Source organism: Nematolebias whitei, chromosome 9 (genome assembly GCF_014905685.2).
Source record: "Nematolebias whitei isolate Nwh7 chromosome 9, NemWhi1, whole genome shotgun sequence".
NCBI classification, from domain to species: domain Eukaryota; kingdom Metazoa; phylum Chordata; class Actinopteri; order Cyprinodontiformes; family Rivulidae; genus Nematolebias; species Nematolebias whitei.
The window spans coordinates 48,612,038-48,634,951 of NC_056506.1; the positions used below are offsets into that span (position 1 = coordinate 48,612,038).

Consider the following 22,914-nt stretch of genomic DNA (forward strand, 5'->3'; position numbering starts at 1 on the left):
AATGTGTATTATTTAACTAGTATTATTTAATGTGTATTATTTAATGTAAACCAGAGGGGAAAACTTTTAGATTTGAGCTAATCATAGAAATTAAAGGATAAAGCTTAAATGTTTTTTAATAATAATTTTTTTTATAGTATACATGGTTAATTAAACTGCTGTTTGTTTATTGCAGAAGTGACATTTAAAAAGTTTTGTTCATGTTTTACACCGGGGGATCCAAAGAGATCCTAGTTCTAGAATCAACCGGGATTCGATCCAGCGACCTGCTCGTTGAGGCTGCAGCTCTACCAACTGAGCCACTGTGTCGCCCAATTTAATCACTTGACTCAAATTTTGTCAACTTAATAATATTCACAAGCTTAAAATAAAAAAGCCAGATTCTTATAGATTTTGATGTTGACACACTGAATATTTCTTTACGCACAGGGCGGCTCTCCGTCTCCTTTCGACAGAAACTTTGGCACCAAAGTTGCAGCTAAAGCCATTCAGTGGATCACACGGATGCTCAAAGAGACCTACAAAGGAGGTGCTCGAGTTTGGTTTTAATTTAATAAAGAAACTTGTTTGTTTTTTGGTATCTCGATTCTAAAATCAGTGTTTCTCTTCAACAAAGGGAGAGTGTTTGCTAACTCCGAGGACAGCGCCTGTCTGCTGGGGATGCGCCGGAGAGCGATGGTCTTCCAGCCTGTGGCCCAGCTTCAGCAGGAGACAGACTTTGTGTAAGAGACTTTTAAATGTCCGAAGAGCTCGGTCACTAATCTTTGCAGGATTTATTAACGGCTCCGTCGCTCAGAGAGAAAGAAAAATCCGTTGTTCTTGTTAATTCAACCCGCATCGTTTGGCATGAAACTAAATGTTTTTAATCGTAAGTTAATTTCCTCTTCATGCTGCTCTACACGTCGTCTCCACATCTAGAACCTTTCAGCCTCTACATGTTAAGGAACAAAAACAATAATAATTTATGATATTCTCATTTATTAAGATGTACATGACAACACCTCACAGACGGTGGATAAACCTGGATAAGAACTTTTATTAATCAAGTTTCAGTTTATTGAGTGAATCTGTGTAAAAAAACTTGACTCAGTTGTTGTTGGACTTTCACCTCCAGTCTTTGTTTTTATATTTGTCAAACTAACTCAACTTCACCGATAAAGTAGCTAAAAAGAACTGAGCGACAATTTTTTGTATTGATCCTTTATTGTATTTAGAATAATTATTAGCGAACGACAAAAGCATGTGCACGTGCCACTGATGCACAGTACCAGATCAAATACTTTCTCTGGTTGGTATTTTTGGAACCAGTCTGCCCACCAGAGGTGGAAGAGTACTGAAAATGTGTACTCAAGTACAAGTACTGTTCCACTGCTTAAATTGTACTCAATTACAGGCAAAAGTACTGGTGTTATAAAAAAAATACTTAAGTAAAAGTACAAAGTACTCTTCTTAAAAACTACTCAGAGTATTAATAACTTTTTAACCACTTGATGTTTTATTGTGTTGTCAATAGAAGTCATTCAGTTTGATTTACTTGATATAATAAATATAAATATAACAGCTACATTAAACTTTAAACTTCCTCCTTCCAGCCACAGGATTCCGACGGAGCAGTGGTGGCTCAAGCTCCGTCCCGTCATGAAAATCCTGGCCAAGTACAAGACCAGCTACGACATGTCCGACTCGGGCCAGCTGGAGCACGTGACCCAGGTCCGACCCAAAGAGAGCGACTTCTCGGCCTCGATCTGATCCGCCGGCGACGCTCAGACAGGAAACCAGCTTCACATTTCAGTGACAGCCGCTAACACGACGATGACTGATCGGCTGCTGATTGACTGCAAAGTGTTACGAAAGAGTTTTAATCACAGAATATAATTTAAACAGAATATATTGTACGGTCACGGTGCTTTTCGGAGGGAGATATAGTCTATTTTAGATCAGATTATATGATAGATGGTTGGAGAGAGCTCTATATTTATTTTAAACATGCTAACGTTTATCACGGACTTCAGCTCCCCATATAGAAATTTAATATATGCACTACTCATGATGTACTTTATTTAGGTTTTAGTCCCAGAGATGTAGCTCAATTTGAAGACACCACGCCGAGGGTGATGCGTTTAAAGCCTAGCTTTTATTCTTGTATTTTCACCTTGAGCGTCAGTCATAAAGAGCTTATCTGCATCTGGAGGATCATGCAGACTCAAGAATGTCCACACCTCGACCGCAAAGTCCTGAAACCCGAAGCAGAACGTGGACTCGGGCTTCAGGAGCCGGTCGTGTGTACAGTCAACCGCTAACTGTACGTGTGTGTGAGTCGTGTTGTTGCCTTTGCTGCTCGCATCCATCCTGGGCTTTCAATGTGGCACCTTATTATTGTTGTTGTTGTTGTTGTTTATGTGCAGGTTTCTGTGAAGAACGTGTAGAACTGCACATTGTTCCTGTTGCTTTCTAAGAGCGTCCTGTCCGAGTAAATAAAGCAGTTATTGTGTGAAACAGCATCTTGTGTTATTACACCACTCCAGGTGGCTTCATGTTGGAGCAGCTCTCTTACATGCTGAAATTTTGCTTTTAAAAACAGTAATTACTAATTTTTCTGGATGCAAATCACTTTTTTTGGATGCTTACTTCCTCTGGTATCAGATGCTGTGCCTTTTTTTTAGCTTTTGGACATTTGTTATGATGCGTAACCATAACAGCAAGGTGGTTTTCTGCAACTGGGAGCAGCTGATTAACATCTCAAAAGCTCAAATATCTCAACTACAGCCCCAAATCCCAAATGAGTTGAAAAGGAGGTGCTGTGGATGCATTGCCGTCTACTTGGAGGCGGTGCTCGAATGCCTGACCGCTGAGATCTTGGAAGTGGTGGGAAACATGGCTTGTGACAGCGAGAGGACCGAGATCGTCCCTCAGCACCTGCAGTTAAGTCCGCAGTGACGAGGGGCTCGTCAGGCTGGCCATCACTCGGGGAGGAGTTCTGCCCGGCATTCAGGCAATCCTGCTGCCAAAGAGGACCGAGAGGTCTGCTGGGTCAGGGTGGACGGATCGGCATCTGCAGCCAGTTTCTTCAGATCTGCTGTGGGATGGACCACAACAAGAGATCCTTCCTGCCCAAAGCCATCAGCATCTAGAACAACTAATGAAACCAAGATGAGCTACAACAACAATTTCCAATTAATTTGGGATTAATAAAGTATTTTTGAATTGAAGTGAATTAAACGCCAATTCAGCGTATTGTTACTTTTAGTCTTTAGCTCGTGTTTTGCTTCTTTAAGCTTCAACAGTTTCAGCTTCTTTAATGGCTTTGAGCAGTTTTTCAGCGCTCATCATTCACTCACCATTTTGGAAAATCTGCACCTCCATTCAGTAAAGTCTGTTTTCGAGACAAATCTGGGAGGAACTCAGAAATATAAAGGCAATAACCTGCGCCGAGTCGTTATTGCTGTTGATTCAATAACACAAAATGTTCTTTAAATTCCACCTTGAGTTAAGAATGAGGCAGAACATCATGCACTGGGTGTCAGAGTATAATTTGGGTGAATAAACTCTTAGCATGAGTTGTCACAATTTAAAAAAAAAACGATTAAAGAAATAAACCCAGTATTCCAATCCAATATTTCACATTAATATTAAATTTCATAACATTCACAACTTTTCACAACAGTATACCAGTAAATTGTTTCATGGGTATGTGTCCCCTGTATTACAGCTGATTGTGTTTAGAGAAAAACAAGTTTCAGGTGTTCGGACTGACGGAGGGCTCGCCGTGTGGGACCGAGGAGCTCCAGCAGGAAGCGTGGATGAACAAACGCAGCTGCTATCACAGCTTCTTCATGGTTATCTGTCTTACAGCACTTAAAGACATCTGTTTTACACGTTACAGGACAGATGGCATGCAGCTGAACCCTTACAGTTACAAAACAAAGCCTTTAAGATTTAAAAAGTACTGGAGAGAAGTTGACATTTTGCAAAATTAAGTCTGCGGGAGGCAGAAATGAGTCAAGACCAAACTAGAGGTGCACGATATTAGCGACTAGGTATCGGCCGATATTAGCATTAACGTTAAATATCGGACATCAGCCATTCCATCAAAATAACTCAAGGATATAAAAGAAGCTGGTTTTGTTTGACAACCTAGTGATAAGGGTGCCTGCAGCGCCGGCACAACGTGATGACGTCGTGCACACCTACCTGATCTGATCACGACGGAGGGGAAGAAGTCAAAATGTCGGCGGTGTGGAAGTTTTTTTTCCGTTGAGGATGTCGGATTCCGAAGATTTTTGGAAAACGTTGAGCCTCACCACATCGTCCCCAGTCAGATATTTTTCCGAAGTAGCCTTGCCCGAGTTACAAGCCGTCATTTCCAACGTCATTGAGAAGCTAATAGCCGATAGCACTTGGGTGAGTTTTACCACGGACATTTGGACGTCGTGTTAGCCCGTTAGCATGATTATTCTTACGGCACAATGGATAGACAAAACCTTTGAACTATCCTTCATGCACAGGAGTGCAGAGGAGCCCACACTGCAGCTATAGGAACCTGGAACAAGCCTCCACAAGTGAGACAGCATCGCAGGTGACTAATGCTAATAAATAACATTTAACGCTTTTCATTTAATATAAGCTAAAGTGCCCCGTGACCCAAAATGGAAGAAACGGGTAAAAGATAATGGATGGATGGATAAGTTAAAGTGCTATGCATATCATATGGCTGTTACTGACTATATGTCACCAGCTCTGACAGCTGTTTCACAATTTTTGTAGCAAATAAGCCTAAATAAGAGGACGATGTTCTGACAAAGGAAACTCTATAAAATATTGGTATCAGTTATCGGCCAAATACGTTTAAACATATTGGCCAAAAATCCAACATCGTGATTCCCTAGACCAAACGTTTTACAACAATTCTTAACTTGTTATGCAAGAAATGTTGCTGGAAATCATGTTTGACCAGAATAAATTGGACCAGACTTGTGCGAGTAACGTGTCTGAGAATGGAGCTACGGTTAATCCAGTCATCAGATTAAGAGGTTTGGACACAAAAGATGTGGCGTTATTTCATCTATTATAAGAGACACTTTGGGCCTTTTGACACAAACGCATCGAGAAAAAAAACAGCCAAAGCCATCTGACTATAATAAAAACACAAAACTAATTCAGATTTGAGTTTTTATTTTCATATTCTATGAGGTCATTTTATGAATATGTACAGAATGGAATACACAGGTTTTTATTGGAATATTCCACGACTAACAGTGATCAGACAACGTTTCTGGTCTCCATGTTGTGCGTTTCAGCTGCTCTTTCCAGCAAAAAAAAAAAAAAAACCAACATGTGTTTGGTTTTTAGTATAAAGTCCATTTAAGAGAAGTGTTCAGTCATAAAATACCTACTAAATATTATTTTAAGATCCACGAAGGATCTTTTTTGATCGTATCATTCTCTGGGCCCAGGATGGCAACGCCACACGTCCTCTGACCGGCACTGAGGTACCTGCAGGACGAACAACAAACACCTGGTTTTTACCTTTTATCTGCAGCAGCAGTCGATCAAGCATGTCAAACGTACCTTTCAGCCACATCCACCAAACTTTTCTGATCAACGGCGAAAAGCTTCTCTCTGTGACTCTGTTTCATCTCGTCTGTGATGCCGCTGAGGAAACGACCCATTCCTGCAGCAGAGAGAGACAAGTGAGGTTTAACGCTGCACATCCAAACAACGTTTGGATCCCTCGACAGATCTTTTTGTGTCTTCATCAAGGATTTTAGTTCTGCAACGGCAGAGCTTAAATGGGGGGTTCCGCAGGGGTCCATCCTGGGTCCCCTCCTATTCTCTTTATACCTGCTGCCAATTGGTGCTATTTTCCAGAAACACAACATGCCCCAATCTCTCTGATCTGATCTGCTACAGCCGTATGTCCCACCACGTTCCCTGAGAACAGCAGACCAGTTGCTCCTCACAGTTCCAGGAACTTGTCTTAAGCGCAGAGGTGACAGGGCCTTCTCTGTAGCAGGACCAAGACTTTGGAACGAGTTACCTCTGCTGGTCAGACAGGCCCCCTCCCTCTCAGTTTTCAAGTCCCATTTAAAAACTCACTACTATTCAGTAGCTTTCAACACCAGATGATCTGTGTTTTGAACCTGTACGCTCCACACTGGTTAGTCGTCATATTTATTATCTGCATCATTGTTATGTCTATATTCTGATTGACTTCATTTTATATATGCTACGTTGTATACGTGTGTTACCTGTTGTTCTGTCTGTACAGCACTTTGGTTGGCCTTGTCGCTGTTTTAAGTGCTCTATAAATAAAATGGTATGGTATGGTAATGCCAAGCAGACACACAACATCACCGTGCATCATCAGTGATGAAATATTTACAAAGCACAGAGCATCAGTACGGATCACATGTCAAACAAGAACAAAGTGGGAGAAATAAATCTAAACAAAGACAAAAGATCAACTAAATTAGTAACATAATATCATTCTGAAAATATAAAAGGGTATTCAAGCATTTCAACCCTTATGAAACATGCTTGGGTGATTTATGGCACTGATTTGTTTTATACAATCCATATTTACACAGAGCAGTCCAACCTTTGTCTGAGGGGGCCACAGGTGAGTCCACAGCAGAGAAGACCGACAGCTTGGCTTCATCCACGTCTTGTTGAGAGAACTGTCCTGATTTGGCCCATTCCACACCTTTATGAAATGCAGATAGTGTCTGCACTGAGTTTGGATCCCTTAGAAAAAAAAAAGATAAATTGAGGTCAACACACACCAAACACTAGTTGAAAACAGATAAGTTGCTATTTGGACTGCACAATATGGTAAAAGAATCTAATTTTAGAAATCTGACCTTGGCATCATTTACTGACATGAGTTGTTTTAAAATTAAGTCCTTCATAAAAATTTCAAACTGCTGAGTCCAGCATTAAGAATGCATTACCATAATACCATGATCAATATTACAGAGGACTTCAATAAAGAATGAACAAATGTTTTCTCGAGAGCCACGTTGCCACACTCTGCATACCAATAATATAATCAGCCAATCAGACAGATCCTTACTGACGGATAGCTAAACCCAAGGCTGACATGCTGCAGCACATGAGGAGCATGAAGAGACGTTTTCACCTTTGGTTGTTTGTTGGTTTAAAACAAATAAAATTCACCCCTATATCATACAAACCTATTTATTGAAGCTTAAAACTACAGCCTGACCGATGCATCGGGAGGGTCGATACAGGTGTTTGGGGGCATATTGGTATCTGTGATAATGGTCCAATTATACATCAATATAAACGGTGGGAACGAGCCATGTCCTTATTTGGAAAAGACATAATTGTACAATGTATCCAGAAGAAGGCGCTACTTTCAAGTCATGGCCGTTCACTTAAGTTTCACTTTCAGCACAGCCGAAGCAGCGAACAATACTGTGTAGCACATTTTACTGAACAGAGCATGGTAAGTTTATTTTAACTGATCTGTAAAACAAATCAATAATAAATTCTCTTCAATCCTCCAACCCGATTAAAAAACAGCTACGTGCCTCTCAAGTTAGCAAGCTAATGTTTAGATAACCTAGCATAGGCTAGTGCCTTGTAAAACTTGATCCAGAACAATAAACGTAGAGGTAAAATATATTGGTGTTAGTAACGTTATCTTTGTCGTCCTCAATAAAATGCATTGTTTGTCTGAAGTCTTTACTTCTCTACAAAGAAAAAATAAACCGTGCTGCGGTCAATAATAATTAGGCCTTTACCGTACGTGACTGACTGTTTAAACAATGAACAGGGAAGGACGTTTCTTTGTTGAATTTATATTTTTGTAACACACTTGATAACTTTATGGCGAATAGTGGAGGATAGAAAATGTGAACGCACGTTAGGAAAACTGTTTCAAGACTTCAAGCGTTAAAACAGGTTTAAAAGTAGCTGTTTACTTTGATTCATGGGGATCGACAAAGCTCAAAAATTTTCAGTCAATATATTGGTTATCGGCATTAGCCCCTCCCAGTATCAGTATTGGCGATAGCCAAAATTTCCATATTGATCGGGCTCTACTTAAAACACTAATTTTATCTTTATTTCTAATTTGATGGAAATAAATAAAGTCAATTGTCTCAAAATAAAGACCATCTATAAATTGTAGAGCTTCATTTCAGCATATAGTCACCATCTAATCCTGAGGATTTACATCTTTCCCATCTGGTTTTAGTCTCAATATCTGCTAAAATCAGGAGAGTTTCTATAAACCGTTGTTTATTACAGAGATGTTTAAAAGTGACCTTTACAGTAAACTGCTGCCTACCTGTAGGAATAAAAAGAAAACACGCCGCTGCCTCCCATTTTGGCTCCGCCTCCATAGGCTCCGCCCTTCTCCCGGATTTCCCCATGTAGAAACTTTGCCGTCATCATCCTCGCTAAAATGCACAAACTGACGGAGACAAAAAAAGAGACAACCAGACTGAGATGTGGACGCAACAGGTACAAAAATGTATATTTAAAATAAACATTTGTCCCCAGCACAAGAACTAACACAATGGTTTATTTATTTATTTTTTTAATCCAAAAAAAGATTGACAGTAAAACTAGAGTGGGACAAAATGTACAAACTACAGTTATTGGAGGCGATGAGTTAAAGAAACAAGTTCCTCTCTTTTAACTGGGTTTTCCTGAACAAACATAAATAATTTTAGTACCTGGCAAAATCCTGGTGGCAGAACGGCACCGTACGAATACACTCGCTGACGAAGTTCACTGGGAAAGGCATCTGGAAGAACGTCTTCATCTGACACGGCTGGAAATCTGGCTCCTGAAGAAACAAAAAAACTTTAATCATTTGATGCTTTGTTTCCAGCACACATCCGTCCTGCCAGCTTTGGGCTGAAGATCCTTTGCACCTTCACAACTTTTACTCCCCTCAGTAGAGTGATGGTACATTTTGTACTGAAGATCAAAGTTTAGTTGAGACGCTGTGCAAATTCTTTTCAAACAGATCCTAATAATTTTCAACAAGTCTGGACTCCGTGGAGGTCAATTTGTTACACGTTCCCTGAATAAATTAAACAACTAAAATAATTAAAATGTTGTCATCTTAGACTATGGCTGTGTCACTAGGATAGAAAAATCTAGTCACTTTATGGCTTTAATCACTTTAATGATTGAAAGTCCTGGTCATTTACTACATTTACACAGTAAAACGCTGCAGAGGTTAGACATGATCAACTACAGCTACTATAGATCATGATCATCATTTTCCCCAAAGGCATGATGGGAATGTATGAGCTCTTCCTGTGTGCACCCATCAGCCAGGAACTGGACAAATCTGGACCCAGAGTCCAACCTTTTTGTATTTTTATCTTTACCTCACCAATAAATGTTTAGTCTAAGGTTACACCACAGTTTGTTATAGTCCTGTGTTTGTGGAAATGTTCTTCTTTTTAATGTTAAACATGGTTTGTGATTCATCTTTTCCAGTTTATCTTCAATCATTAACGGGTTTTTCTCGGACAGCTCCTTAAATCTGATGTTTATTTCTTCAGACTTGTCTTGTTCTAACAATTTAATGCTCCTGGAGCAATTAGCAGCATTTCAACAACCACAGGAAGTGTCTGCTAGCTTGGCTGTTTGAAGATTAAGAAGCCGTTTACTGCACATCCATCACAGCCGTTTGTTTAGTTAAATCAATGTGGGAACATTTTAAAACACTCACAAACATTAAACTTACAGTTATGAGACTCCTACTCGGCCCAGAAACTTCCAGAGGGTCAAGTGGTTTCTGTAAAACAGGAAAAACATAAAAATCAGCCGAATGTTTTCCTTTTTCTAACCGAGGAAACGTTCTAATTTGCTTGTACAAACGTACCTTAATGATGCTTGTCCTTACGGGTTTGCGTTCTTTTTTGTTTTCAGCTACGTCCTTCATAAAAGTCTCCAGCTCTGCTGCCGAGTCGGACATTTTCTGAGGAGTTGCATTGATCGCACACCTGCACAGATAAAGACACGGCCTGAAACAAATCGAAGACCTTCGCAGCAGCAACAAAAACATATTTTAAAAACAGACAACGGTATTGGTTTGGTTCAGAGAACCACAAAGTTCACAAAAAGACACGTCCACAGGGCTGGAGGAAACAAAGCAGGTTTAAACTGAGCTCGCCTCATGTTGTCGGGGTTGAGGAGGTGCTTCTTGATCCTGGGTAATGTTCGGATGACGTGAACGAGGTCTGGCGTCTCAGCCATCCTCTTCATAAACTTCACCTGATGTTGAAATAAAAACACACCTTATCACCTCTAAAGAACAAACACAACACAAAAACTAAAGAAGCAGGAAAACTGTTCAGAAAGCAGAGGGTCTCCTAAAATACATCAGATCCTTCAGGTCTTTCACTACATTTAAGTGATATAAATAGAAAAAAGATGTTTCAGCTACAGTGGAAATGGGTGACAGTGTCTAATTATTGAAACACTATCTATGACAGCAGAATTCTGGATTCACAAGATAACTTGTGCTATCTACAGCTTTTAGATAGCCTTTTGCTAATTTTAGTTTTTAGTAGAGCCCGGCCGATATATCGGCAGGGCCGATATTTTAGGCCAATATAGGCGTTTGGGGGCATATCGATATCGGTGATAATTGTATCATTAAACTCCAATGTAAACACTAGGCCTGTCACAATAATACATTTTTCTGGACGATTAATTGTCTCAGAAATTATTGCGATAAACGATAATATTGTTTAAAATTTGACAACAACTACTTAATAATTAGCTCTTTAGCATAGCATTTGTCACACAAAGCTGTTAATTAAAAAAAAATCAGTAAACGAGTTCTCAGCTTCTTATCGCAGAGAAAAACAACTTGTTACACAAAGGCACGGGTTTCAACCGTGAAGTTTTGGAGCTTCGACAAGACGGAGGTTAAGTTCCACTTTCAGCGCAGCCGAAGCAGCGAGCAATACTGTGTAGCGTATTTTGCTGAACAGAGCATGGTAAGTTTATTTTAACTGATCTGTAAAATAAAATAAACCTATAATAATAAATTCTCTTCAATCCTCCAACCTGCTTGTCATTATCTACGTGCCTCTCAAGTTAGCAAGCTAACGTTTAGATAACCTAGCATAGGCTATTGCCTTGAAGAACTTTATCCAGAACAATAAATCCAACGTAGAGGTAAAATATATCAGTGTTAGTAACATTATCTTTGTTGTCCTCAATGAAATGCATTGTTTGTCTGAAACATTTACTTCTCTGATATATATATATTTTTTAATTGCTGCTACAGTCAATACTAATTAGACCTTTACCATACGTGACTGACTGTGTAAACATTGACCAGGAAGGTGTTTCTTTGTTTAATTTATATTTTTGTAACACACTTAATAACTTTATGGTGACTAGTGGAGGATTCACGTTAAAAAGACTGTTTCAAGACTTCAAGTGTTAAAACAGGTTTAAAAGTAGCCGTTTACTTTGATTCATGGGGGTGGACAAAGCTCAAACATTTTCAACCAATATATCGGTTATCAGCATTTGCCCCTCCCAATATCGGTATCGACCGCAGCCAAAATGTCCAAATCTGTCATGCTCTATAGTTTTTAGCTTGAAACTTAGCTCAACTTTAGCTCCTTTAAGTTTTTGTTCTACTTTGAGCTTCTTCTGCAAATTTCAGTAAAGTAATTCAGAACTCAGCATCCACACTGAACTTTCACACAAAATACAGTTTATTTAGTTTATGGTGCTTTTCATGCTCCAAACATTTGTAATGCATCACTTCAGCGTGGTGTACTAAGAGAACTACCTGTTCCATCCCACCCAAAGTCTCCTGAAGGCCTCCAGCTGGCGTCAGGTGACGGCTCGCTCGGGTCACGGCGTACATGTGACCAGAGTAGGAGATACCATTGGCCAGCTCCTGAGCTGACATCATCACCAGCACTCTGAGTCGCTCCTCGTCGTCAAAATGGGGACTAAATATGACAAAAACACCAGAAGCCATTTACCTGTGTGTAAAACCTGAAAGGATCAAACGATGCTGCAGGAGAAGAGAATGATCAGATTCACCTGTTGAAGATGTCGCTCCACAGCTGAAACATGTGAGGAAGGTTCCTTTCCAGGCAGGAGGAGAACAAGAGGACACCCTGGGACAGGGAACAGAAACAAGAAGGAATTAGAGGCAAGCAGCAGAAAATAAATCATCTTTCAACATAACAAGAACATTATTGCTTCAGTTCATTATTGCAGCATCAGCTGTTGTCATCACGACCGGAGAAAAGCTCAAACGCAGGATGCACAGAGCTGATCAGGGATGATTCGGAGGTTCGGTGCTGGCACTGACCTGCTCAAACGTGTCTATCTGGGTGGAGTCCGGGACGACTTGACTGGAAACAGACATCCCCCCTGTCCTCAGCTCCATCTGCTGGGCCTGCTGTCTGTAGTCCAGAGCTCCACAGCCCATCCTAACCAAACAGAAAACAACTCTTAGTCACTTTTGTAAAATCCAAAGTGTACTCATATCAACACATTCCTCCTCAGGCGCTTTACAGACAAAATGTTTGACACAAAATGTAAAGAAAACAACTCAACTCTTGGTCTGAAATAACCAGGTTTATCTTCTTGAGTCAAGAGCGTTTTATTAGAACAAGACTGAGGCTTTTCTTGTTAAAGCTGGAATCTGACAAAAGACAATTTATGTGAAGTATTTTGGTTTATTCTTTGTGTACAAGCCCATTTAAGTCCACTGCGTGCATTTACTGAGTCTGAAGAACTGCAAAATCAAGCTCCTAAAATCACTCCAGGCAAGAGCCACAGAAACAATGAAGAGAAGAGTTTGACTTTAAAATGGACAGTGTTCACTCATCCAACACTTTGTTGACAAAGAAAGTAGACTAGATGAATTCAACGCACACAAACTGAAGCAGTCTGCAACCTGGTCCTGGATAAGTGGTAGAAATAAAAATCAGGGATATTTGTTGGGCTTTTTTCTACATTTTCCTCTTATTTTTAATCATCATTTTATATAGTCAAACAATTAATCCCTAATCCGGTTTTACCATTCAGATTCAGATTGTCAGGATTGAGCAGTGATTTTCAAAAACTATAAGTAGCCTTTTATTTTTTACTTTACACATCGTTGTCTTCAAACAGTGCTTTAACACACCATGTGCTTTTTTCAGTACCACATCAATCAACCAGTTCCCCAAAGAAAAATAACTGATAGAAAAAAAAAAATTAAAACATCCTCAGCATCTTTCTTCCTTCAGCAGTGTTTCCCCTAGCATTATACAAGGAGGGCGCCGCGCTCTGCCTACTGAACCGGACTGTCTTCTGTTCCATGAAGCCTATGACTGATTAGTATTTTTATTTTATTTTATTCAAAGAAAGACATTTCTAATAAATACTTAAAATGTGAAAAGTGTTTCTACCTAAAATACAGCACTGCAGCACTTTGGTTGGCCTTGTTGCTGTTTTTAAATGCTTTATAAATAAAGTGGTATGGCATGGTACTGTATGGTATGTTATTTTACTGTATGGTACAGTATGGTATAGTACTGCATGGTATAATACGGTATGGTATAGTACTGTATGGAATGGTACTGTACGCTATGGTACTAAATGGTACAGTATGGTATAGTACTGCATGGTATGGTATAGTATGGCATGGTACAGTATGGTATAGTACTGCATGGTATGGTATAGTATGGTATGGTATAATACTGCATGGTATGGTATAGAATGGTATGGTACTGTATAGTACTGTATGATATGGTTTGGTACTGTATGGTATAGTATGGTACTGTATGGTATGGTATGGTATGGTAAAATGACCACCCATACTGGTCAGGTGAGCTCACTTGGTGACAACGCTGCAGAAGAGCGGGACATAAACTCGGAGGTCCTCTGGCAGAGTGTTGAGATTGCACATGGCTCTGAAGTACACCAACCCGTTGGTGGGCTGCTCGCAGTACTGAACCGGCACACCACCTGTGGAGGTTAGGAGAACACTCCATCAAACACAGATTGTTTGTCAAGACACCTCGAGAAAAAGAGAAGCGTGCAGCAGTACCTGCAGTGCCCATCTGAACTGGGGTGATGGGTATGGTGGGCTCGATGTCAGACACTTGGAGCGCAGGCAGAGAAGAAGCATCCTGAACTTGACTTTGAGCAGCCAGCAGCTCCAGACCTGTTCAAGAAGAACACACAACAGAGTCCAAGGACCTTTTATTACTTTTTGGGTGGTGATTGAGCACAAAACTTCAGTATTTGACAACACATCTAAGCCTGTACAATATTGATTTAAATTATTTATCCTTTCATATTAAAATGAAAATATGCAGACACTGAATGAGCAATAAAAAAATAAAATAAATGCGTGTAAAGCATGATTTATGATTAACCTTTAAAAACATTTAGGTCGCTTAAAGTCAATATTTTATTACCTTTCTCATAAATCTCTTTTTTATCAGCATCCGTTAGAAGTTGAATCTTTTCCTGAAGCTTCTTCTCCTCGGCCTCGGCTTGTTTTTTCAGATAGGCCTCGTCCGGGCTCATCTTCAGGGTCAGTCGATGTGTGTTATCCTGTTGATGGAGGGAGGGGGTTGATGGGTGGCACACAAAGCATTACACTCAAACATTAAATCAGATCATGTAAATCTGCTATGACCTCATAAAACTTAAATATACCTTCCTCTACAAAGGATGCACAAGGTGTTAACTTTAAATATATTAATTTCTTATGAAAACAGAATTAAATTTCACATATTGGTTGTGATTTCATGTCTAATAATAGATAAATATTTTTGCCAACAAATGAAAAAACATATTTACATTTATCAAAAAGAGGTCGTCTTTTAATAGTTTTTACCTTAAAGAAGCTTTTGACTTTTTCCTGAAGAAAGCAGGGGTTTTCTTTCAGAGCCTGTCTGAACTTGGAAACACTATCACTGATGTTCAGCAGCTCCACCGGGTCGCCGTTGTGGTTCCACGATGAAGCGACGTGCTGTTCCAAACAAACACAACGTCGTGACGGATGAAGAGACGAACAAGTACACCCAAAGAAACCAGCAATGTAAATGAAAGTTGCTCTAAATTGAGCAAATTCTACTTATTTTAGATTTGGGGCAAAGAGGGAGGCATTTAGATTTACAAAAAGCACATTCGACATGAAGAAAACAAATAGTGACATCATCTCAAGGACAGCAACTGAGAACACGTTTTCACTCTTGTGTAGAAATATACAGTAAAACAGGCGGAGGCGAACAAATTCAAGAGTACATTCACAACATGTAGCCAATGAGCCGCCCACATAGACGTTCATAACTGCAGTAGTCCATTGCTACTTCGTGGTTCATTTATCGCAGACTGGCTCTATCGCGTTTTTTTTTTTTTTAAGTACTGTACATGTACATAATATTTAAAAAATAATAATAATAACAATGCGCTGCCATTGCGTAGTTTTCTTTCATTAAGCCTTCACTGTTTTGCCAGTCTAAAGAACTACGTTACCCAGAAGCCATCAGTTCACTTCCCGGAAGTCAACACTGTTCTTTCAACCACTGCTTTCTGTGAATGGAGGGGAAGTTTTGCAGCAAAGTCAGAAGTTCTGTAAGTTCTGTTGCTCAATGGCAGGAAAGCCACAAATAATCCTGAAGCTGAACTCGTCCTTCAAGTTGTATCTTCACTGCTGAGTAGCTGCAGCTGATCCAGACTCAGTGTGAACCGGATCCTGGGAGCTGCAGACGACAGATGGCTGAAGGGTTCAGTCAGGTTCTGGTCGTGCAGTGCTGGTCCAGACCAGGCCAGAGGTGGTGGATTAAATCCTGGGCAGCAGCACCAGCACATCAAGCTGGATGGAGCGTTGTGCTTCAGTCATGCTGTACTGGGACTTTTTCATCTATCGAGTCGGACCGGAACTGAGCTGCTTCTGTACTGTAGCACCTGGTAAGTAAAATTTAGTAGCTCCTGTACATATAAGTACAGTATGTTGTTAAAATGAGTAGGTTTAAGAGTTTAGAGGACTGATTGTGAGCTTCACTGATGCAGGACAGGTCTGCAGAGATGAACCAAGTTAGAACAAAACAGAGTTTGACCGGAACCAGAGCTGCTGCTGTTCTGCAGAGCTAGTAAGTAAAATATGTTGTTAAAATGACATAGGTTTAAGAGTTGAGAACATTCCAAAAGTGTGGGAAGCATTTCTAAAGCCTTAATATAAAGTTTAATGTATTTGAACTTGAACTTGGACTACTACTTCGCCATTTTTCAATTATCGTGGGGCTTCAGGGTACGGATCCCCAGCGATAAACGAGGGACTACTGTAGATATAAACAGCGGATAAATGATGAGCTCACCGAGGCCAGAGACAGCCCAAAGTTTGTGGACTGATGCTTCATCTGGATCTCTATCCTGTGAAGGAGAGCCTCAATCCTCTCTTCCTCAAAGCCATTCCTGCCAGACGACACAAGCGCCGCACTTCATTTAGTTACAAATGTAAACCACTGCAGAGAAATAAACATCGTATAAAGATAGGAAAGGAAGAGTTGCGATGAACAGGAAATGGGCTCACTTTATAACGTCCTCGATGGTTTGGCTGATGATGTGTTTGACCCTCTCCGTGTCCTCCTCAGCCATCCCCTGCAGTCCGATGCTAAACGACGCCTCTTTGGTGCTCCCATCATATCTGCACAGGATATTTTAACTGACACACGCATTCTTTCACAGCACAGTACGCAAACAAACCCTTTACAATTAAATTTGTCATAAAGAACATATACAAACCCAACCACCGAGGAGAAGTCACTTCCTATTTTGGGTTCGATGAGAGCTTTATAGAAGGGGGAGTTTGGTCCAGAGACCATCAGGGACGACAGCAGGCTGAGAGTGAATCCTTCAAATGTATCAGTGATGCTAAAAAGAAAGCAAGCATTATATATATTAATATAGCTGCTTAAAACTGAGGGTTCTCTTCAGAAAGCGTTAGAAAAACAAACGTCTGTAAAACAGGACCGGGCGTAGAGAACATGACCTTACTCTCCCAGCAGGTAGCTCACACACAGGGTGTTCTGCTTGCTTTGATCTGGAGCCAGAGCGTCAGGGCTGCAGGTCACGTGCGCTTCTCTCTGCGGCACAAAAACAAAATATAATCCACAGAGACATCAGAGCCGTTAGATAACATTTCACTTCTGCAACCAGAATCCGGTCTGCAAACACTGATTGATGGTCCAGTTAAATGTTTTTTATTGACGAGCAGTTTGAGTGCTGCAGATGTTTTACATCTAACTTACGGGACTGTCCCAGTGAGGCTGAGGGGGGACAGCTGTGCTTGGGTTGATGCGTTCAAACTTGCACAGAGCTTCTTCTTGGATCTGCTGCAGATGACTCTCCAGGGGCAAGTCTCCATAAGTAAAGAACCTGAACGTTCAAACAGAGACACAAACTTTCATCTGAACAGAATGTGACCCAAGCTTGGACTCCACGCGTCGATCTGTAAGTAAACTCTTTAAATTCAAACGGAGAGGACTGGGCTTTGTTACCTGGCGTTGCTGGGATGGTAATGTGTGGCGTGGAACTGTTTGAGCTGCTCCCAGGTCAGGTCTGGGATGGCCAGCGGTTCTCCTCCGGACACCACAGCGTACGTGTGGTCTGGGTACAGTTTATTTTGTAGGTGTTGGGCGTACAGACGCTCATTGTCCGACTGTAAAAACACAAACACGTTTGAAATGTAGGAAACGGAATGTAATTGATTTGGATTACCAAATAATTTGTTTTAAACTGAGACAAGTGTTCGGATCAAAACTAGACACATTTTTACACTTTGTGCATTTGGTTTATTTGAGCTTTATTCTACCAGGTGAACCAGTTCTCGTTTACAAACATGACCTGGAAAAGTGTTGACTTACAAAGACTCCTTTCATTTCGTTGAACACCACTCCTTTAAACACCAGCGAGGAGCTGGGATCTGTGGGATTTTCATTCTCCAGCCTCCAGCCTTCCTGCCTGCACAGTGTATCAGGTCAAAAGACTGAGTATCCACACAAATTAAATAATCCTTAAAATAACAGTCAAATGACGCGTGAAGCTCACAATTTAATTTTAATAATTAAAACATGACAAGTTGCAAACAAGCAGACTGTAGAATGCAAACAAAACATTTTAAACGTCACGGGTAAACATGCCTGATTGATTTCTAACCAGGTTACGTGCAAAAGAAAGTCAAGATGACCTGATTTATAATAAATAAAAGCATTCTAAAACTGAACGGCTCTTCTTGTGAAAGCTGTCAGGACCAATGTTCTTCTTTCAGATAATTACCACATCCAAAATGTGCCCACTGTGGCAGCACAAGCAAACTCACCAGAAATCTTGCTCTCGTAAACAAGGAAAGAAAACGGCATCCAAATAGACGGACAGCAGATTCTGGAAGTCCTTTCCATTTTGGGTGGAGAACGGGTACATGGTGAAGTCACTGGCTGTTCACAAACAAACAAACAAACAAACAAACAAACAAACAAGCCATGACACTGGCTTTGTGCTAAAATTTGCACTTTGAGCATGTGATACACTAGTGTATGTAAAATCCCACACTTTTAAATAGGGATGCACGCAGCAGATAGAGATTTGAGTTGATTATTAAGATTGTAAAAGCACGTACTGGACTTCTGTTTTAAGTTAATTTTTTATTTAAGAAACGATCAAGTATATCTATTAATGCACTTCTGCTTATACACTTTTCACTTGGTGCTTGTGAACAGGTTCAGTTATAGACATCAAACTAGAAAGTTCCTGGAGAAACTTTGACGGGGACTGCCTATTTATTATTGCATTATTAATAATAATAAATATTAATATCGATGATTATTAATATTAATACTAATAATTAATTATCAATATTGATCATTTCAATATACTGTTAATTTATTAATTATTAAAATATTATCAACAAGTAATATTAAAATATATAGTTATTAACATTAATAATTAATGTTATTTACTATTACTACTAATTATTATTATTATTAATAATAATAATAATAATAATAATAATAGGTGCCTTCCATGCATGTTGAACCAAAATGGCTCCAGACATTACTCAGTTTCTGTGAAGAGTTTTCCTCCTATTCATTTCCTATGGGAAATTTGGCATCTTTATTAGCTAAATATGTTGCCATGGTAACTGCGAATGCCAATAAAAGTAATTGCACACTTCCTGGAGCCGGGCCGGTCGTTTCGATACAACTTTTGTGGGGGTCCACATTGCGGTTCGGGCCGCATTAATTAAAGTTGAAAAAGATACGCTTTTGAGGTGTAGAATAATAAGTGGGCAGTCACCAACTAGTTCCTGGAGATGGTGAAATATTGCGTCTCAGTTTGCAAATTTCATCGCCATGGTAACTCGAAATGCCAATAAAAGTAATAGCAGGCATCACGGGGCCGAGCCGGTTGTTTTGATATTTTCATTCAACCTTTATTTAGACAGATGAGTCACATTGAGCCTAGAAGACTCATTTACAAGTGAGATCTGTTTAGACAGACAAAAAGTAGTGAAACTGGACACATGTAGGGATTGGAGGCGAAAAAATTCCTATCAGACTTTTTCTTCTTGGCTGAGGAGAAAACTCTAAATAATATATATAACTTATATATATAAAAAATATAACTTTTGTGGGGGTAGACATTGTGGTTCGGGCCACATTAACGGAGATAGAAATGTAGACACACTTCCGAGGTGTAGAATAATAGGTGCTGTCCCCAAATAAGATTGGACATGACACACAGTTGGCTGATTGATGGATGAGCTGCACGATCAACATGGATTTTTTATTTTAAATAAATTATTTAAAATAATTTAGCATCTGCTGCACCTTTGTGCAGCCCACAGCAAGATAAACTTCCTGCTGCAGCTGATCAGCTGTTCACTGTGCAGAATGGAGAAGTGGGCGTGGCCAAGAGCGCTTGCAGGTGACAAAGAGCAGAGGAAGCAGGGAGCTGAAATCATGACGTTGTGCACTCTTTAAGAGCATTTAGAGTTTAGAAACATTGTTTAGAATATTGCAAGAGTGTGGGAAGAGTTTAAAATAAGACATTTTAAACTCTTCCCACACTCTTGCAATATTCTAAACAATGTTTCTAAACGCTCTAAAAGAGTGCAGAACGTTGAGTTTAGATTTGTGAAAATTTACAAACTTGCACTGTCCGAGTGTTGTTGTGTTAGAGAGTAAATGTCATGAATAAATTTGACATTGAGCATAATCCAAGTTGAAGTGTTACATCATTTTCAGTCCCCTTTTTGAAATCTGCATTTGGTAGCAGGCCAAACTGACAAAGACCGTGCAGAATCATGTAGTATTTTAACTCCACAGCAGAGAAAGCTATGAAGTCTCTGTAAGTAGGTCTAGGGAAAAAATATTGTTATTGGTATCAGTTATTGGCCAAATAAGTTTTAACATATTGGCATATCGGGTATTGGCCAAACATCTGATATTGTGCATCCCTACTTTTAAAAATCTGCCAAGATAACTATATGATACTAGTTAACATATTGGGTTAACATTAAAAACTTTCATGTGAATGAAACTGAGCAGGGCTTTGGGTCATTCAGCACACTTTGCTGTTAATTACACTTCATTACCTGTGAAGGCGTTCATGAACGTAGACAGGGAGCGGTTGAGCATCTTGAAGAAGGGGTCCCTACAAGGATACTTCTCAGACCCACACAGCACCGTGTGCTCCAGGATGTGGGGGACCCCAGTACTGTCCATGGGGGTGGTCCTGAACTGGACACTGAAACACAGGAAGTCAAAGTGAGAATCTGAACAACCTGTTTATGATTCCATGAAAGTAACTTGGATCGAGTCGCAACCTGAAGAGATTGTCCGAGTCATCCCTGGCTGCGTGCAAATACTGCGCTCCAGTTTTATCATGGGTCAACTTCACGGCTGTGAGACACAAGTCAGGTACTGCTACAACCTGGGGAGGGGCAGAACACTTTTTATTAGCAGCACATGATGCTAATGCTTCTGGAATGACACGAGTCTGAATATGTTGCTCCTGATCATTTAAAACAAAGTGCTCCCACCTCTCTGACAGTAAAGCCGTGGATTTTCTGCTCTGGCTGGTACTGAAGTGCCTTTTCTCTTGCTGAGATGCTCTTCAACCTCCATGTTTGCTGCTGCTGCCCATTAAAACTTGAATAAAACAGTTAAAAAACCAGTAAGTTACTCTGAGAACTTGGCTAGAGAATGTTCAGATAGATTTTAAAGGTTCACACCACCCTGAAAAGTTCAGCCTCAGGACTAGAAGATAAGTCTGTTTCAACACATAATTATTAACTACATCAGTGGAAAAATAAGTGAATAAAAAGAAATGTGCACAGACTTAAAAGTCTGAATTAAATGTTTAATTAGATGGAAGGATAAAGCTTCTTCCACAATTAAATACACTACAAACAATAAAATCATGTGACCACCACAATAATAAAAAAAACACATTGTACATTCCCACATATATTCCAGCAAGTAAACGAAACAACAAATCAGGTATTCAAAATGTAATTTTTTATTTTAACAAATAAAGGTAAAGTTTTCATGACATTAACCAACCTTTAATTAATATGGTAGATAAATGTTTTTCTAAGTATACTGTATAAAAATTTAATCTGAATCTAAAAATATTAAATAATAAGAGGGAACAAGTCAAGTGTTAGATATGTCAAAAAGTTACATTTTGAATAATGACTTTAAATAATTGTCAATATATATTTGAACTAACGTACATTTGTTCATATGTTGCTTTTGATCCTGGTTTGTAGGTAATTTTGCTAATAACCCTGTTAGTCTCATTCCAAATGTTGTTTGTATTATTGTTTTGTTGTTAATTCTTCTGTTTTGTGTTTTCTGGATTTAAACCATCAATGGACGCAACATTGTTTGTGTTCATTGTCTTTAATAAAGACACAGTAAACATATTTGTACAACTGCATAAGCTTTTTTTTTTCAGGGCACATAATACATGGGTCACAAAATTTGTTTTAACACCACCGGTGCAGGTTAATCTACTTTACAAGTTTATATTTAACGGTTATTTTAGGGCAAAAGACCTTCTTTAACACTAAAATTATGTTTATGTCATAACTACAATTATAAAAGATAAAGGATAACTTGACGACAGAGACTTTGTCATGGGTTTTACCAGCTTTTACATCATTTTTAACCGATCACTCTTAGAATCAGTTTATTTTGGACTGAATTCAGAACCTGCTCATACCAGACATAAAGAATCACTAACTGCATCTTAGCTCAGTTTTAGGTAAATACCATGCAGGCACCACACTATAAACAGAACATAAACAATTCTTCTCATTAGATGAAACGCGGTGTAATATCTCATCAGCTAGTTTAAGTTAGCTAACCGACATAAGTTACTTACCGCACACATCGAAGCTTCTGGAGCGCCGTCTTCGTTTGTCGAAACATTGCTGAGACACTTGCTAATTAAGCTATTCTAAATATGTTAAACTTAAAAATACAGAATATTAGCATACTCTTAACAAATTTAGTATAATAAAGCTCAGCATCCCCGGTGTGTGACTCACAAGGCGTGCGCTACGTAGCTGACATCTTGGATACACTTTACACGCGAAAAAGGCAACGACGCATGCGCTAATCGTAGATTTCACAACCATTCAAACAGCACTTTAACCGATCCTGCATTACTCTAGATCTACTATGTAAAGCTCGCGCAGCTTTTTCGCACTTTAACATGACCTTGTAGTGTTCCTCTTCGTGATTGGTCAATTTATTAGAAACAAAATATTTGATTGGTTAACTCACATTACGTCGCTACGGTTACCCAATTAGAATTTTGAAAATCAATGATGTTAAAATACCATCTTTATAGACCATTAAACATCTAAAGTTAAAA

The 22,914-nt window shown here is 39.5% G+C and overlaps 2 protein-coding genes across 5 annotated transcripts in view; one reads left to right on the forward strand and one right to left on the reverse strand.

Moving 5' to 3' along the window:
* Window positions 1-2,479, forward strand: part of LOC119415257 (ATP-dependent 6-phosphofructokinase, platelet type) — a 43,393-nt gene extending 40,914 nt beyond the window's left edge. For all 4 annotated transcript variants that reach the window (XM_037682430.1, XM_037682429.1, XM_037682431.1 and 1 more), the window contains exons 20-22: window positions 430-529; window positions 617-722; window positions 1,593-2,479. In XM_037682430.1, coding sequence (XP_037538358.1) covers window positions 430-529; window positions 617-722; window positions 1,593-1,749 — 363 coding nt within the window. In that variant the 3' untranslated portion in view covers window positions 1,750-2,479. The remainder of the gene's footprint in view (window positions 1-429; window positions 530-616; window positions 723-1,592) is intronic.
* Window positions 2,480-5,338: 2,859 nt separating this feature from the next.
* pitrm1 (pitrilysin metallopeptidase 1) lies at window positions 5,339-22,613 on the reverse strand. Its single transcript, XM_037681940.1, has 27 exons — window positions 22,420-22,613; window positions 21,071-21,179; window positions 20,855-20,961; window positions 20,624-20,775; window positions 18,350-18,464; window positions 17,895-17,991; window positions 17,529-17,689; window positions 17,280-17,406; window positions 17,026-17,114; window positions 16,774-16,902; window positions 16,562-16,675; window positions 16,347-16,443; window positions 14,864-14,998; window positions 14,439-14,577; window positions 14,066-14,182; window positions 13,854-13,983; window positions 12,338-12,458; window positions 12,064-12,140; window positions 11,804-11,969; window positions 10,163-10,263; window positions 9,872-9,992; window positions 9,734-9,784; window positions 8,706-8,818; window positions 8,315-8,440; window positions 6,599-6,744; window positions 5,569-5,671; window positions 5,339-5,493 (listed from the first exon to the last, which is right to left on the reverse strand). Exons 1-27 carry the CDS (start codon window positions 22,464-22,466, stop codon window positions 5,400-5,402), a joined length of 3,084 nt encoding a protein of 1,027 aa, XP_037537868.1. The 5' UTR covers window positions 22,467-22,613; the 3' UTR covers window positions 5,339-5,399.
* Window positions 22,614-22,914: the final 301 nt, after the last annotated feature.

Coding starts and splice junctions, on each gene's coding strand:
- pitrm1 (XM_037681940.1), bottom strand. CDS start 22,466: ATGTTTCGACAAACGAAGACGGCGCTCCAGAAGCTTCGATGTGTGCG. Junction 13,984..14,065: donor AGTTCAGATGGGCACTGCAG/GTACTGCTGCAC, acceptor TAACCTCCACAG/GTGGTGTGCCGGTTCAGTAC. Junction 8,441..8,705: donor TGCCACCAGGATTTTGCCAG/GTACTAAAATTA, acceptor TGTCTCCGTCAG/TTTGTGCATTTTAGCGAGGA.